At 46.2% G+C, this 17,568-nt stretch overlaps 1 protein-coding gene across 3 annotated transcripts in view; it reads right to left on the bottom strand.

Annotated features, from left to right (window-relative positions):
• Window positions 1–17,568, bottom strand: part of ANO6 (anoctamin 6) — a 108,595-nt gene that overhangs the window by 9,447 nt on the left and 81,580 nt on the right. For all 3 annotated transcript variants that reach the window (XM_053256478.1, XM_053256479.1, XM_053256480.1), the window contains 3 exons: window positions 10,265–10,490; window positions 9,266–9,435; window positions 5,226–5,323 (listed from right to left, as the gene is read on the bottom strand). In XM_053256478.1, the coding sequence (XP_053112453.1) occupies window positions 5,226–5,323; window positions 9,266–9,435; window positions 10,265–10,490 (494 nt within the window). The remainder of the gene's footprint in view (window positions 1–5,225; window positions 5,324–9,265; window positions 9,436–10,264; window positions 10,491–17,568) is intronic.

Raw genomic sequence — 17,568 nt, 5'->3', positions numbered from 1 at the left:
TCCCTGTTGTGAGTATTTGCCAATGGTTTTCTTGTTAGAAGAGAGGGTTTACCGTTGCCTTTCTCCCTGTGGTGAGCATTTGCCGTTGTCACTAAAGTGATTATCGGCCTCCAGCACCTTTCTATATCGCTGCTGTCCAATATAGGTGACTACAAATATATATTTACTAGGCACAGTCTGGGAAGCACACTGGCGGGGATTTGAACTAACAGCCTCTTGCTCTCCCTAGGCAAGCTGCTTCCCTGCTGTGCCACCACAGCTGATAGTATCATCTTAGAAGTGCAAAAACTTATTAAAGATTAGAACAGAATTATATGGAGCAGATTTTTCTGAATGGCAATAGTCTTTCTGTACTATATTTTTCAGAGATTAAATTACAACAGATAGTGTCAGAACTGGCCATTAAAACAACACAATATGTCAACTTGCTAGACTCTGTTTTGTAAAGTAGTAAGAGTGTCCTCCCTCCACCTTGTTAACCAGAGGACAACTGCATCAGAATAATCTCTTGGGATAACAGATGGTTTCTAGCCTTTTCTCAAAAACATGCTGGCAACTAAGAAACTGTGAAGAATAGTACTGAAGAATAGTGATCACTGCTGACTTTTCCAAGTGATCAGTCAAATCTAATTTATATGGGACATAGGGATGTGCGAACCGGTTCGGATCCGAACCGGTTCGGAGGTTCGGATCGAACCGAACCACCCCTGGTTCGGTTCGAATCCGAACCGAACTGGGGGTGGTTCGTTTCGAACCGGTTTGGACCGGTTCGGATCGGTTCGGAAAGCTGAAAATTGGTCAGGTGGTAGCTGGCACCCAGGGGTACCTGTCACCCAAACCCCAAAGCAATCGGACACTCGTACGATTTTTTATGAATTTTTGAAAAATATTTTTATTTTTCTCTCATAGGATATAATGGGACCCGAACCAGGCCATTATTTCTTATTGTGGAGCACTCATGGGTGCCAACAACCATGCAAACCCTGAAGCAATCAGACACCCCTATGATTTTTTATGAATATTTGAAATATTTTTAATTATTTTTCTCATTGAGTATAATGGGACCCGAACCAGTCCATATCCCCTGTTGTGGAGGACCTAGGAGCACAAAAGCAGGGTGGGTGGTAGACAGGCATGGGTGCCTACCACCCAAAAAATCTCAAGGCAATTGGACACTCCTCTGATTATTGGTGAATTGTTAAGTGTTTTTGAATTCCTCATAGAGAATAATTAGGATTGCAGCAAATGTATAGCTTCACGTCGGGGGGAAAGGGGTGTCGTAGAGTGCAGTGTGGTGGGTGGTAGTTCCTAGGGTGGGCAAGGAAGCTATCAGAATTATTTGAAAGGAATTGGGCAAAGAGGTGATTTTTAAGTGATTTTTGAAGTTTACGCGTCTTTAAGGTTTTTCCTCATAATAAGTTATAATGGAGCTTTCAGCAGCCCTATAAGTGCACATGGGGGTGCTGGGGTGGCCCAGAGCAAGTGGTGGTGTAGTGCACATAGGGTGCCAACCACCCCCATGGGTTTCTAACCCATGGGGTACAGGGATCTCTGGTAGGGGCACCCCCATGGGTACAGGGTTCTCTTGTTTCTGAGGTATTGAGTGTGGATTCTATGATAGCAAATGAGATTTTCAATGAGACACCATCAATCCACTCTAATATGCTATCATAGAATCCACACTCCGCCTCCTGCTTCTTCTCTGTGTGTGTGCTTAGTAGGGGTGTGCAATTTGGGATTTCGGGTGATTTGGCTCGGACCCGAACCGAATCACCCCTGTTCTGTTTTGTGCCCGAATCTGGGTCACCCGAATCACCCTTGATTTGGTTCGGATTCGGATTTAATCCGAATCCGAATCCGAATCGATTCGGGGGGGTAAAAAGGGGCCCAGGGGCAAAATTTTGGGGTGGGGTGGTAGTGCCCAATGGGTAGAGTCTACCACCCCAATTTCAGGGGGATTGGGCAAAGGGCTGATTTTTGGTGAATTTTTAAAGTTTTAGTGACTTTGGGGCAGTTCGGGGGCATAGCATGGGATCTGGGCAAAAGGAGTGGGGTGGCGTGGTAGTGCCTAATGGGTGCAGGCTACCACCCCAATTTCAGGGGGATTGGGCAAAGGGCTGATTTTTGGTAAATTTCTGAAAATTTCATATCTTTGGGGCATATTGGGGCATATTGGGGCAGAAAGTGGGGCCTGGGGCAGAATAGTGGGGTGTGATGGTAGTGCCTAATGGGTGGAGGCTACCACCCCAATTTCAGGGGGTTTGGACAAAGGGGTGATTTTTTGAGAATTTTTGAAGTTTTAGTGACTTTGGGGCAGTTTGGGGGCAGAAAGTGGATCTGCCTCAAAATAGTGGGGTGGGGTGGTAGTGCCTAATGGGTGGAGGCTACCACCCCAATTTCAGAGGGATTGGGCAGAGGGCTGATTTTTTGAGAATTTTTGAAGTTTGGGTGTCTTTGGGGCAGATTGGGGGCAGAAAGTGGATCTGCCCCAAAGGAGTGGGGTGGGCTGGTAGATAGTGCCTAATGGGTGGAGGCTACCACCCATCCCCAATTTAAGAGTGATTGGGCAGAGGGGTGAATTATGGTGAATTTATTTGTATGAGGTTTGTCTTCATAAGGTGAAGTGTGCTAAATTGATTACTTCCTCATATTATTCATAGTAAAGGAAAGTGTGAAAAAGTGAAAGTGGGGTCATGAGAGTTGTTTAATTGAAAAATATCTCATTTGCTATGATAGAATGAGAATTCACACCTTTTCTATTCACCATAATTCACCCCTCTGCCCAATCACTCTTAAATTGGGGATGGGTGGTAGCCTCCACCCATTAGGCACTATCTACCAGCCCACCCCACTATTCTGCCCCAGCCCCCACTTTCTGCCCCAATATGCCCCAATCTGCCCCAAAGACATGAAATTTTCAGAAATTTACCAAAAATCAGCCCTTTGCCCAATCCCCCTGAAATTGGGGTGGTAGCCTGCACCCATTAGGCACTACCACCCCACCCCACTCCTTTTGCCCAGATCCCATGCTATGCCCCCGAACTGCCCCAAAGTCACTAAAACTTTAAAAAATCGCCAAAAATCAGAGGAAGGTCCAATCGACTTGAAATTTGGGTGGCAGGTAGAACACAAGGTCCCCTTTCAAACCAGCTATTTTTTGAGATCCGAACCGGTTCGGTTCAGATCCGAACCGGTTCGGATCCGAACCGAACCGGGGGGGTGGTTCGGCAAAACCAAAACCGAACCACCCTGGTCCGGTTCGGACCCGGTTCGGATCCGAACCGAACCGGGAGAACCGGTTTTATGCACATCCCTAATGGGACATCTAATTTCATAAGTAATCACACTGGCTCTGAAGAATCTACGTTAAGTCAAGTAATGATATCTAAAAGGCTCCTTACTGGCTCACTGGAATTGTTATCATAGAGCAGTCCCAGGATACCCCGCATGAGTGTGTGGATAAGGATGAGGATGCCCCCGCATGAGTGTGCAGGGGATCCTAGAGAGACCGCCCTAGCCTGGGAGGCTGGCTGCAGCCTCCCGGTTGGGGGTCTACTCATGTGTCGCCACACACCACAGTGACACACGAGCAAAGAAGTTAGGTTAATGGAGCACTCGCTCCGTTAACCATGTTTAAGGGGAGGGTGTTCTAGGCGGGAGCACTGGGCTTGCCCACGAGCCCGGTGGTTCCCATGATTGACAGGAAGCGGGCTAAGATCCCTTAGACTGCTTTCCATCGATCATGGGAACAGCCTCACTGTCTGTCTATTAACCTTTAGTAGGACATTAGCCAAATGTTTTAAAATACATTTTTAACCATTACAAAGTTCAGTTTTGTATAAAGCTCTTGTAGCTAATAGCAGCTTTGAGGTTGCAGGGCTGCTGATAATTTAAAGAGGCTATTCACACGTGCGTGCAAAACTGGGCCAAGGGATCCCAGCCTAATTTTGCATGCACATGTGAACTGCCAGGATCGAGCTCGATTTCAGCGGCACCACAGCGGCAACCCACCTATGGAGCTTCCCTTCTAAATGGAGTTAGGAGAATGAGCACTGTCCTAACCCCGTTTATTTGATCATGTGTCAGCTGCAGCTGCTTGCAGCCATGGCTGGCAGACTCAGGGAGGGGTGATCTCCATAATCCACTGTGCACTCATGCGGTGCATTACTGGAGCTCCCGGAGGCAACGCGACGAGAGATGGTGTGTCCTGGCACCCCGACCCTCGGAACTACCAGCAGGAGCTGGTGCTTGAATGTGTAGTGATCCACCTGCCCAAGAAAGGACGACTGTTTGTTTGTGGGGAGCTAAGTGCTTTCGGGCTTCCTCCCCACAATAGGGGTGTGCAAAAAGGTTTGAATCAGAATCGGTTTGACATCAAACCGGTTAAGTTCGAAGGTTCGGAGTCAAGCCGAACCACGCCTGGATCGAACACCACCTCTCTGTTAGGGGCTTTGTCGAGCCATTTAAAATTCCCTTTTTAAAAATGTACCCCCTCCACCATGTTTTGCCAATGTGGCAAGGGGGGTGTCCGTGGAGATTCCCCCTCTCCCCATCGGCCTTCCTTTATGCAAAAATCACCAAGTTCAGGTGGTTTTTGGCCCTTTCCGGATCTATTCTCTGGAATGGTGGTCATTTTGGAGGCCGCAGTGCATGTGCAGTGGGACCCTGCTTAGCCGGGTCATGACCTCAGAGAAGACCCCTGGAGGGGTAAGTTTTTTTTAAAAAGGCGAAAAAACCATTTGGGGGGGGAGGTTTGACGCCCCCCCCCGAACTGAACCAAATTGGGGGGGGGATTCAATGGGGGGCAAAACCAAGCTGGCCTGGTCTGGTTTGAACTCAAACCGAAACAGGCAGTTTTGTGCACACCCCTACCCCACAAACTAGGTAGCCCTTTCTCTCTGGTCATGAGAAAAGGCTCAATGTGTGGAAATGGAATGAGAAAAATGGAATGAGTTAGCACTTCATCTCTCAAAGCCATAGTTCTGATCCAATTCAGGAGGCCTCTTAGCCGCATTTAAGTTTCACCACACCTTCAAAGAGTCCTCTGAGATTCTGGTTTTAAAACTACATTTTATATTGCTAGCTTTTATGTTTTGGGGTTAAATTCTGGTTAGGTTCAGTTTCAGTTCACTAGGTTTGGGTTCAGTTCCAGTTCAGTAAGAAATATCTTGGAATCAGTTCTTGGGTTCAGATTTGGCTATTTGCTGTCAATACTATCTACTTACGGAAGAAGCACTTCTTGAATGTTATTCCAGATTGCTTTGCCTCCCATAATTATAATCAGCTGCATAGTAAGTTCAAGAAGACATCCACCTGGATCACACTAAGATTGGAAGAGACAGAAAAAAATATCTAAAATATTACAACTTTTATATGGAAATAATAAATTTGAAATTATTATTATTTAATTAAAATGCATTCTAACTTGGAATATCATGCTATTCTTTTAATATCTTCTACATATTTCTATTTACTTCCTTTGTACTCCATGTTTCCTCTAAGGAGAAAGCAATGGCTTACATATGATTCCAAGAGTTTCCCACCCCAACAGCATGCACAGCAGACTTGCATAGCCAGGGGCGCACCTAGGTGATTTTTGGGCCCAGACCAGCCCTTCTGTGAAGCCCCCGCACGAGGCCCCCACCACCACAAGGCCCCCGAAAACTGCTTTTGAGGGCCTCCTGCAGCAACTGGCGAACCTACATAATTGGCGAACCTACATAGTGCCAGAATAACAACAGTACAAAATAAGTGTGTTATTGCCCATAGTGACATTGGCTAACATGATGCACAAGCCCTATGAGATGGGAGGGACTTGCAAGCGCCGCTGTTGTCAATAGTTATTCCATGTTCCTTGCTATCAGCGTGCCATAGAGCAGTGTTTCTCAACCTTTTTGGAGTCAAGGACCGCTAAATTATTCGTGCAGAGTGTCAAGGACCGCTACATTCTTTGTGTGCAGTTTCCCGGACTAGCAGTTAGTAAAGGGGTTTCAAGTTTAAGTTTATTTTATATATTTAACAGACTTCTATACCTGCCCAAAACTTGCATCTCTGGGCAGTTTACAACTAAAATAATATCATAAAATAAAATTTGTTAAACAAACTGTATTTATTGTACTTGCCCCACCTCCAGTTGACACAAGACATAATGGCTTGTGGGCAGGTAGCCAAATGTCCTATCAACACAGCTATTCAGAAACATTTCAAGTACTAAAACTGAACTTAGATGCTGAAAAATAAAATCACCCCTAAAGTGCTACCAAATCTGTTTTTATGTGAGTTACAAGTGAGCCTCTGAACAGAACCACCAGATTTTGTTTGCCCTTCCCCTGCCCTCCATAGGGCAAGAAGATGCTGAACAGCGCACAGGATATAGGTACACTACAAGTTGTTTTGTCTCTCTCCACCCCACAAAGCATTCTGAGAATCATAATTGGGTGAAGTACTGAAAATGGTTCGCTAGCGATTCCTGCCCCCATCACACAAACCCACACTAGTACAGTTCCCAGTGTCTGCTGGGGAGAACTGAATACTGAAACAGTTTAAGTCTGTCGTGTGTAGACATGCTCTCAATTTTTTGCGTGGAGGCAGCATTTTTCACACTGGTGGAAGTGGAAAGGGAAAGCGGTATTTTAACTTGGGGCGTGAGGGGAGATCGCAAGCAGTCTTGACCCGTCCACCTTTCAATGGCTTGCGAGGCACCGGGAGCTGCCCCAAGCGGGGGGGGGCGGGGCTCCCCAGAAAGATCTGACTCACGCGACGTGTGGCAGCAGCAGCAACGCAGCTGGTGGAGAAGCCCCTGCCTGCTTGCCGGGCTCCTCCAGGCGGGACTGACTCGACGCCCTCTGCCAGCCCTGTCTGGCGCTCCGCGACGACCCTCGGGGAGCAGCACGGCACGTGGCCTCCTCCTCCCGGGAAACAAAGCGGTGCACGGCCCGGAGGTCGGGCGCTGCTGGGAGCCCGGCGGGTCAGGGGCGCGGTGGGCGGGGCCGGACACTTGCCAGCAGGAAGGGGGCGCGGTCGCATCGCAGCAGCTCGCCCGAGCTGGCCGGGATGGCTGAGGAGGCGGAGAGTGCCCGAGCGGACGGGAGAAGGAGAAAGCGCACGCGCGTGCGTCACCAGCCACAGCCTGCCTGTCCCTTGCACGTCTGTGTCCACTCCATCGAGGCTTGGCTCAAACAGTGGCACCGCCTCCAGCTCGTGCACCCCCAGGATTGCCGCGTCACCATTCCCGCCCGATAACGCAAGCAGAGGCAACAAGGTTCCGGGTAGAAATGGTCCGGCTCCGATTGCGGTTGTTCCTCCCCTGCTGGCGCCACCTACGCTTCAGAGCCCTGCCTTCCTAGCAGCTAGGTCACGGACTGGCACTCAACCCTCTGCGGACCGGCAGCGGTCCGCGGACCGGGGGTTGAGAAACACTGCCATAGAGAACCATGGTTGTGCTACAAGCATTACCATATTTCTTCCCATTGGCCCAAATGGTAAAAATTGAAACAACTCTTGTGGCGCAGCAAGTCCCTCCCATCTTTGTAGAGCCTGCACATCATGTCAGCCAATGCTATTTGTTAATCATGTGAAACAATTTAATTAAGACATTATTCAATATGAGTATTACCTGCAGTCTTTCAACTGATTATTTGTTTAGAGATAGTTATAGACAAGACACTCCTATCTTGCTCTGGAATGGACCTGGACAATAAGAACTATATTCTGAAGAAATCAGAAAATAACTCAGGGAATAATATTGTCCAAGCCAGTTCTGCAGCTGGACCTGATCACCCTTCTGATGGGTGCATGACAGTACCCACGGGCTTGCAAATGCATGAAGAAACACAGGATTTACAGGAAAAACAAGTTTGTTTTTGTATGTTTGTATGTATGTATGCATGCAATATTTTGGAAATTTATGTCCCACCTTATCTACTTAGGATCAAGGTGGCTAGGAAATACAGTTGATGGGGAAAGAGTAAAACACTCCCTGTCTTCGCCAACCCCCCCACTTGATTTTTAAATGCCACTGTATTCATGTTACATAGAGAGGTCATTCACACAATCAAAAACTGTGTTTTACCCTGGTTTGGGAACTCTGTGAAGCTGTTCTCACAACCAGGGGAAATTGGGCTAAGGGAGCCTAGCCCGATTTCCCCTGGTTGTCTGCTGCCACGGGAGCCACGCGGCTCCCAGCAGCAAACCGGCAAAACCACCCCTCCCCTTAAACGAGGTTAACCACATTTTGTGGATCGTGCACTGCCGCGGCACAGCTCCATGCCACAGAGAGATGAGACCCCCGCCGGGTGGCCTGCAAGAGCCTCCTGGGCTCGGGGGCATCCTGGGACTTCTGAGGGCCACGCGGCCCCCGATCCCCACCTTCCCTGCCGACTCTGTGATGGAGCCGGCAATTGTGTGGGTGGCCGATCCAACTGCCCAGAGAGGAGGCAGTGATCATCTGCAGGGAGGTAAGTGCTTTTGGGCTTCCTCTCCACAGATAGCTAGAGCCTCGTGCAGCGATCATGAGGATCACTTCTGTGTGTTCCCAATTTTTGGTTGTGTGGAAGCAAGGTAGGAGGAAAACCCTGATAGCTTTTCCTTCTACCTTGTTTTCACACAATCACTTCTACTGGTTTTTCTCTTACCTTGCTTCCACAGAACTGAAAACAGGGATTGCACACAGTTCCCAAACCTGGGTAGAACGTAGTTTTGATTGTGTGAATGAACTCACTGAGCTGGGTCTCACAATCAGTGAGACCCGGTTTTGGAAGGGAAGCAGGGAGAGCGGGCTAAGCCCGCTCTCCCCGCAATTGATCAGGGCTGAAGTGCTGGGTGGCCGGATCGGATGCCCACATGATTGCCTGTTCTGTAACGGAGCTGGTGGGGGCTGGGGGGGAGTGAGGGCTGCGTGGCCCCTGGAAACTCCAGTATGCCCTGCGTGAGCACGCAGGGCATACCTGGGAGACCCCCGGAGCCGGCTGGGGGGGTCTACTTGTGAGTAGCCATGGCGCAGATCCGCACCGCGGCTACTCACGATCTTGAAAACTGGGTTTGCGGAGTGCTTGCTCCGCAAACCCGGTTTTAGGGGAGGGGTACTTAGGCGGGTTAACCGCCTGCGAGCCACCTCCCACGATCAGGCAAAATCGGGCTAGGCTCCCCTAGCCCAATTTTGCCTGATCGTGGGAATAGCTCCAACTGTGTTATATAATGTTAATACATGGTGTTTGACCCTAATATATCTAATAATAAAAAACCACTATAGACAGTTCATTCATACCTCTTCGTTTCTGTAATTTCCTGGCCAATAAACTGGGTCACCAGGGTAACCTACAAATTTACCCTTAAAGAATGCAATGTAAAAACATGAAGAATAATAGTTGACAAACTGGAATAAGAACATCTTCATGGTCAGACTGTTTTCATAATCGGTCTGTGTTCTTGGTAGTTCTGTAGTTTACAGAGCAAGAGAGAAAGCACTTGTTAACCTGAAAGGAATCTAGGACAGAATTACATATGTATCCTGCAACTTTGAATACAACTGACATCATCATAGTGTGGATTATTTAGATTTGCCTAATAGACTGTAGCCATTATGCTAACTCCATGACTATATTATAAAAATGGAGGGAAATGGCTCTTCCACACAAGAACAAACAGTAATTCACAATGCAAAAAGCCTCCAGTAGATTCAGTACATAATGAACATAGCATTTTGATTTGGTGCAAATGAAAGAATATTAAAATGTAGCTACTTTAGATGAATCAAAATAGGGTAGCTCCTTTAATGTAAATGTGCGGGATGGTAAGAAAAACAGTATTTGCAATGGATTATCTATTCATTATTTTGTTTTAGAAAGAAAGAGAAAGCTTTAGAACACTGACTTTCCCCCTATTTATTTACAAGAAAATGTCTACTCTACAAACAATAGCTAATGTAATTGAATGTATTATGCAGTCATGATCTATTTTCATAAAGCTGGAATTATTATAGTAATCTTCAGTGCTTTCTCAGTTTCATAAATATACAGCTATAAACAATTGATCTTTCATGCTGACTAACAGGGATTTCTCAGGCAGGAGCTGAATGTCATATTTCTTGGATAACAGAGGAAGTTGTTCTTTAAAAGATGTAGAAGTCATTGCAAGCAGTGATAGGACGGTTCTAAAATACATGGTACAGGTACTCCATTTGCTAGCTTTCCTATTTGTGAACATCAATGTATTTTTCTCTATTTATACTGAAAAGATTTATAATTGCATTGTATGATAACCTTACCAAAGTCAGTAATCATTATAGCAACTTTCTCATAGATCATGTTCAGAATCATAATGATTATGAAGTTGATGACTGAAGCAGACACAGAGGTTGCTGTCTGTGGAGTCAGGTACTTCTGGATTGCTTCTATTCCATTAATAGACTTTGGGAAATTTGCAGAAAACGTCATGAAAACAGACAGTCTGTATACAATTATGCCAACAACAGAAGCGATAATGAGCAGGATCTGAAAAGAAAGAACACATATTCTTAATAAAGATATAATATGGTCATACATGCATTCTGTCTTTTAAATAAACACACACACACACACACACACACACACACACACTCTGATGATTACTGATATTTTTAAAGACTTCTATGGTAAACATCTTAGCAACAGCACCTGAAATAGTCATCTAATGTTAGTTTCTTTTAATAGACTATGGGGCTATCCACACGATTAGCAAAAATCGGGCTAGGAGAGCCTATCTCGATTTTTGCTGATCATAAGAACCCCCGGGCTCGGCTGCAAGCCCGGTGGTTCTTGAGCGGCTAACCCGCTCAAGTAGCCCGCCCCTTAGCCCGGGTTTCAGCAAAAACGGGCAGTATCCGCAAAAGTGGGTAGTATCCACAAAAGTATCAGCAAAGGCGGGTCTCACGGATCGTGAGACCCGCCTCTGTATCTACTGGAAAGTAGAAAAGAGCAAAAGAAAAAAGGGAGATAAAGATGGGCAGGGAAGGATATGAAAAGAAACAGAAGAGTAACTCTGTCTTCAGAATGATTTGAAAATTCTTGTTTCACTACTTTCCTCTTCTCCCGGCACTTCCCTTATTCTTCTTCACCTCTATAGCATTCCTTCTTAGGAGAAAAACATTATACCATCACCATGTTGCTTCTTCAAGCTTTTTAAGAGTTAGAGGTAGTTCCTGAAACCTGACACACCTCTCATATTGAAAAGCCCTTAACCTTTGAAGTGCTATAACACTGGGCCAGTTCAGATGAACATGTGCCCAAAGTGTGGCTGCCCTGATGTCATTGCAGGACATTCTGATGTGCTTTGTTATAGCACTTCAAAGGTCAGAACACCCTTCAAAGGTCAGAACATCCTTCAGTCATGTGAGAGCAGTGGTCATCTGAATCAAACCTCTACATGTGCTCCAAAACCCTGGTTAAACGTGTATGGGGTGATCTAAACATAAGAACAGCCCTGCTGGATCAGGCCCAAGGCCCATCTAGTCCAGCATCCTGTTTTGCACAGTGGCCTACCAGATGCCGCTGGAAGCCACAGACAGGAGTTGAGGGCGTGCCCTCTCTCCTGCCATTACTCCCCTGCAACTGGTACTCAGAGGCACCCTGCCTTTGAGGCTGGAGGTGGCCCACAGCCCTCCGACTAATGGATCAATGCCCCTCTCATGTGCTTAAAGAGACGTCCTGTAGTGACATCAGGATGGGTGTGCTTCAGTTGCAACCCCGTCCTGACACATTGGGGCTCACATTAATCTGAACCACCCAATATTTATGCCAGAAAGTGGTGGGAGAGGCAACCAAAATAGCCCCTTAGAACTCTTTCTAGCCAGCAAAAGAACAGAGTGTAGCAGTCCGGATGAGGCACCTCCTTATCCCAGGCAGACATAAGAGTAGTTTATGGTAGCCCTGCCCTCATGCAGGCTAATTCAACAACACTGTATTGCTGCAGGATGCAACACCTTTCTTCCTAAAGCAACCATGTGAGAACCAGATCCTCTGTCCGAAGCAAATAACTGCTGGGTATTTTAAATGTTGAAGTATTTCATGTCCGTAATTCTTTTCTTTGACTCCTTTCCCTCCTCATGATTTTTTCCCATTCTTGCTCAAGGCCATACTAGGTGTGATGGGATGTATCAGCCTTCTTTATGTGTAGAGTGTGTATGGAGGGTAGTGATCTACTTTTAAAATCAAAAGGAGTACAAGAGTGAGAAGAGCTAAACCCTCCCCTGCCTGACCTCATGTTTTATAACTGCTTCCCTTGTAAACACAAAACAATCTTATGTAGATTTAACTAAGACTTTATTCTTGAGTCTTATGGAATAAAGATTCCTTTTTCTCCTTCTCTTTTTTCTTTCTGACTCCGCCCCCCCCACTCTCTCTACAGGGAAGAAATACTTGAAGCAATGGAATGCAGCAAGGTAAAGAGAGAGGATGATCACCCACATGTTTCTTTTGTTTTTAAAAAGAGACACCCCCAGTCCCTGTTTTTGGTGAATGGATATGATTAAATGGGCATGACTGCTTTCATTTCATTTCATATTGAATGTGGCTTGGCCCTCAGCTCTTTGAGGATGCTCTTTAAAAGATAAAATAAAATTCATGTAAAAATTGTGTGCTTCCTTGCCCAGTTAGCAAATTAACAACTGGCAAATATAATTACCAAATACATAAAATAAGCATTAACAAATCAGAAACCCCCAAATTCTATCCCAATTTTACTTTTTAAAAAGATGAGAGCATGAAAGGTTAGCTTTACATGCTAACTTTAAGCAGTGGTGATTCTCTTTATGTTGTGATTCTCTTATATTTAGCAGGGGGAGAGCAACTGGCCCAATCCATCCCCAGTACAGCATCCCTCCAGTGGCTGTTGCTGGTGTGGGTCTTATGTTTCTTTTTTACATTATAAGCCCTTTGGAGACAGGGAGCCTATCTATCTATCTATCTATCTATCTAAACTGCTTTGGGAGCTTTTTGTTGAAAAGCGGTATATAAATATCCGCCATAGCCATATTAATAGCTTTTAAGAAATATATTACTAAAAAAAATGTAGCAAAATGAATATAAATTACAGATATTTCTAAACAATCTGGAAAAAGAATATTATTTTAGTTATTCAACAAATAATCTTAAATTATGAACATTTATGAATTTTAAACATATAATATTGTAATATTATATAGTATGTCAAACACATGTGAAACATTCCTACGTGAATGAGCTTCATTTAGCCAAAACTGAATAAAGGATGGATTACTAGTGTCTTCCAAACATGCTGCATTTCTGCTTCCCCACCTTCATTTTATCAAATACTGTTAGCTTTTCCATAACAACGCAATAACACAATTTTCTTTTCCCATTCAATTAGTAAAGACCATTCTGATATTTCCAGTATTTGGCTTCCTTATTCCAGCTGTAGTCAACATCTAGGCAATTAGTTCATTACACTGTCTTTGGAAAATTGTAATATATATCTCTATATATAATTCTCTAAGGTGTACCCATGGCTAATCCCGTGTGTGGTAGCTGTCACAAGACTTCCTGGCAGGGCAGGGCAGAACAGAGCAGAGCAGAGCAGAGCACAGCAAGGGAAGCCTCTCTCCGAGCCAGTCTGCCGAGGAGGGAAAGGAGAAGGAGACGCCATTGTGAGTCAGTAGGAGAGTGCATATCGGCTCCAACCGCCTGCCTCCTCGTGAGGAGGATGGCTGAGCAGGCGGTGGCATGGGTGGCAAAAACAGGACTGAAAGGATGGGGGCGAGAATGAATTGGCTGAAGGGGAAGAGGAAAGTGGTGGTGCCAGATGGACAGACAGAGAGGGAGAAGACGGCAGCAGCGGCAGTGGGCGGGCAAAGAAAATGACAGCAGCTGGGGGGCTGAGGGGAGAAAATGGCGCCAGCAGGCGGGCAAATAAAATGGCAGGTGGGAGAAAATGGCAGCAGTAGGGGGAGAACTAGAGGCGCAAATTATTTATTTATTTATCTATTTATCTGTTTATTATTAAAAAATTTATACCGCCCTTCCAAAAGGCTCAGGGCGGTTTACATTAAAACACCATTAAAATCAATTAACAATTAAAACAGAAATGATAAAACTACATAAAATAATAATTAACAATTAAAACATCATAAAACACCAATTAAATAGCCAAAACAATTTAAAAACAAGTTTTAAAAATGCTCTGAGCCCAGCTCAGCTAGTGATATTAAAAAATACTAAGGGCTGTTTCAGACACAACACAGATCCTCGGTTGAATTTGAGAATCCCCTCTGTACCTTTCCATCTGAATACAGCTCTCAAATTCACCTGAGGTTCTATTTGTCCCAACAAAGAGAGCTTTGAAACAAAGGTGTGCAGTTGGCTTGTTTGTTTTAAAACGTGGCTGAATTTGCCGTTGTGTTGCCTCCGAACCAACCCTCAGGCTTTGTTCTCAGCTTGCTACAAGAGGCTCAGCACAGAGCAGCCGAGAAACAGCTGTGGGCTGAGTGAATGGAGGAGGAAGGGGCCAAAGAAACCACCAGCAGCAAAACGTATCCTGCTGCTGATAGGTCATCTGGGGAGGGAGTGCTCTGCTTCTTTTTGGAAGCCTGGTTAGACGCTTCCATGGCTCCATGTTTAGTCTGATAGGCCCTAAAGGATCTAAATCTATTTCAATAGTCTCCATTGATCTTTTTATTTTAATTCTGCAGTGATTAGTATATTGACATGTTCACCATAAGCAGGTCTGTCCTTAGGGCGGGGTAACCGGTGCAATTGCCCTGGACCCATGCTTGCAAAGGCCCCACCGTGGTGGCAGTAGTGCCGCTGCAAGTGGCGAACACCTGCTCACTCGGCAGGCTTGTGCCACATGTGTGTCTGCCTCGGCTCCTGGCGGTGTGGCAGCAAGCCGCCATTTGTGCTGGGGGGGGGGGGAAGCAGCAGTGGCGCATGGCACACCAGCAGTGGCCAAGCGAACGACTGGCAGCCTGTCTCTCCACTCACCGGCAGCCTTGCGTTGCTGTGCGCCCGCCTCCCTGCAGAGCAGCAGTTGCCCTGTGAGCTGGTTGGGGAGGGGGAGTGGCGGTGGCTGAGCAAGCAGTGAGCAGTCTACCTCTCCGTTTGCTCAGCAGCCTCGTGAAGTGTGCTGGACTTGGCTCCCGGCAGCAGCCATGTGTGCTGGCTGGGGTGGAAAGGAGTGGCGGTGGCCGAGTACCGGGCCACCAATGTTCCAGATTCCAGGTTCTCTGAGCCTTGATCTTTTCATTCCTTCTCATCAGCAGCAGCTAGGGTTGCCAACATTGCATTGGCTGAAATTTGGACGGAGACATGGCCACCTAGGGACAGGGCTTCATGGCCACCTAGGGCTGGGCTTAAAGAAATTTATTTATTTATTTATTTATTTATTTAACATATTTTTATACCGCCCAAAACTTACATCTCTGGGGCGGGCGCACGTGCTGCATGCACAGAACCCTGAAATCGGCCCATCTGCCCATTGGGTAGGAGGGCGGGGCTGAGTAAGGGAGGGACACTTTTGCCGCCTTCTCTCTGTCCCGCCTTCCCGCAGCGTTCAGTCCGTGCTTGGTGAGCGCTTTCAGCTCAGCAGCTGCAGCGTGCTTGTCAGTGTCGCCAGGACACGCACCTGCCCCAGAGCAGCCATTCACATCGTTTGGGAGGTGGGAGAGCTTTTGCCGCTGTCCCTGCTCCGCTGCTGCTCAGCAGTGGAGTTAAAAGTAAATTAAAATATTTTTTTTTTAAAGTTCAAAAAGTGGGAGAAATTGAGTCCCAAATGGGACAAGCAGGGCAGTTGGCAACCCTAGCAGCAGCAGCAGCAGCTGTAGAGATGGAGGCATCAAACCTTTTGGGTTGCTAATTTCAAAGAGGTGGTTGGTGTGATACCGTAAGCAAAATCTCTCTTTTCAAAGAGGCTCAGCAGCCTCGCGGCTGTCTCTAGCCACTCCATGACTTCCCAGCCCGGGTCAAATGCAGCCGGTGCTGGAGGTGGCGCTGGGGCCTCCATGCCGCTTCCCCACCACTGCAATGTGCTGGGGAGCCAGGATTGTACACAAGGGGCTGGTAATTGATGGGGCTGTGGGAGGGAGGTAAGAGATGGGGTGGGGGCGAGCTCTCCGGGGGTCACTTAAAAGAGCTTTAAAAAAATGTGCTGATGGCAATGTTGCATCTGGAAATGTCTCTGCCTAAATATACTTGTTTTTATATTCTTAAATTATTGAGAGTTCAGTTGCTGTTTTTGCCCTTAAGAATCTTCTTTCACAATGGGTTTTTAAAAAACTTGCTAAGGAAGGGAACTAGCCAAGGCACGGTCTGTACAAAAAGCTATTTATGTTTTTTAGTCTCTTTGGGTACTCAATCTTCTCCCCTTGTGTCTTGAAGATAGTTTTTAGCGTTCTGCTGAAATATTTGAAAAGCCCAAAAGGTTTTTGAGGCATGCTGAGGGAGTTCAGATATATCATGATGAGAGAAGAGCTGAATTTCCATGCTGCTCTGCACTACATTATTCATTTTATTGAATAGTGGCCATATAGTACATGACAAATGTGTGTATGTTTGCGTGCGTGTTTTATATATGATGTATATTAGATCAAAATGTTAAGGGGTCCCCGCACATGTTGATTCGCCCCTAGCCCCGCGACCCCCTAGGGACGGCCCTGACCATAAGTGAAAGAATGTAGCAATTCCTCACTCATTCTTGTTTTATATAAAAGTAAAGTTGTGCCGTCGGGTCGGTGTCGACTCCTGGCGACCACAGAGCCCTGTGGTTTTTCTTTGGTAGAATACAGGAGGGCTTTACCATCGCCATTTCCTGTGCAGCATGAGATGATGCCTTTCAGCATCTTCCTATATTGCTGCTGCCCAATATAGGTGTTTCCCATATACCAGCAGGGATTCAAACCAGCAACCTCTTGCTCCCTAGGCAAGTTACTTCTCTGCTGTGCCATTAGTTGGCTTGGTTTGTTTTATAGATTACATCCTAAACCCCAGAATGAGCTTCATGTAAATACTATCAATAATATAATACAAGAGATATTATCAAATGCATAGTGGCTGACTTTCAATGCAGCATAACATCTGCAGGGCCATTCCACCCGTACTGCTGCAGGCTCACATTGAAGCACTGGCAACCTTGCACTTTTGCACAAGAGCACAAACACTTCAGTTAACCTGCCTGTCCTCCAGAAGCACGAGTTAGATCAGAAACACATTGCGGATGGTCAAGCAATGTGTTCATGATCTGCGCGGCATTTCTGGAGCGCAGGTGTGCTACTTGAAGGATCTGCGCTCTTGCACAAATGTACAAAATCATTGCTGCTTCCTTGCAAGTCTGTAGCAGCATGGATTGTTATCACCCATGTTATGTTGTGATGGATGTCAGCCAGTATTCCTGGGAGCATATGAAGCTGGGGGAACACACTTAACAAAGAGAAAATAGGGTGAAGCTAAGATGGGAGAAGGAAACACTTTGCCTTTAACAGTTAAAATCCTGTGCATCCCAATCACATAACCACCCTCATCATCATCTTCATAAGGGGTGTGTTCCACCACCATAAGGCTTCATTTTTCATTCAGTCCAAGCTGA

The sequence above is a fragment of the Hemicordylus capensis genome, chromosome 5, assembly GCF_027244095.1.
Source record: "Hemicordylus capensis ecotype Gifberg chromosome 5, rHemCap1.1.pri, whole genome shotgun sequence".
NCBI classification, from domain to species: Eukaryota; Metazoa; Chordata; class Lepidosauria; order Squamata; family Cordylidae; genus Hemicordylus; species Hemicordylus capensis.
The sequence above is the reverse complement of the archived record's forward strand: the minus strand, read 5'-3'. Positions and strand labels throughout refer to the sequence as shown.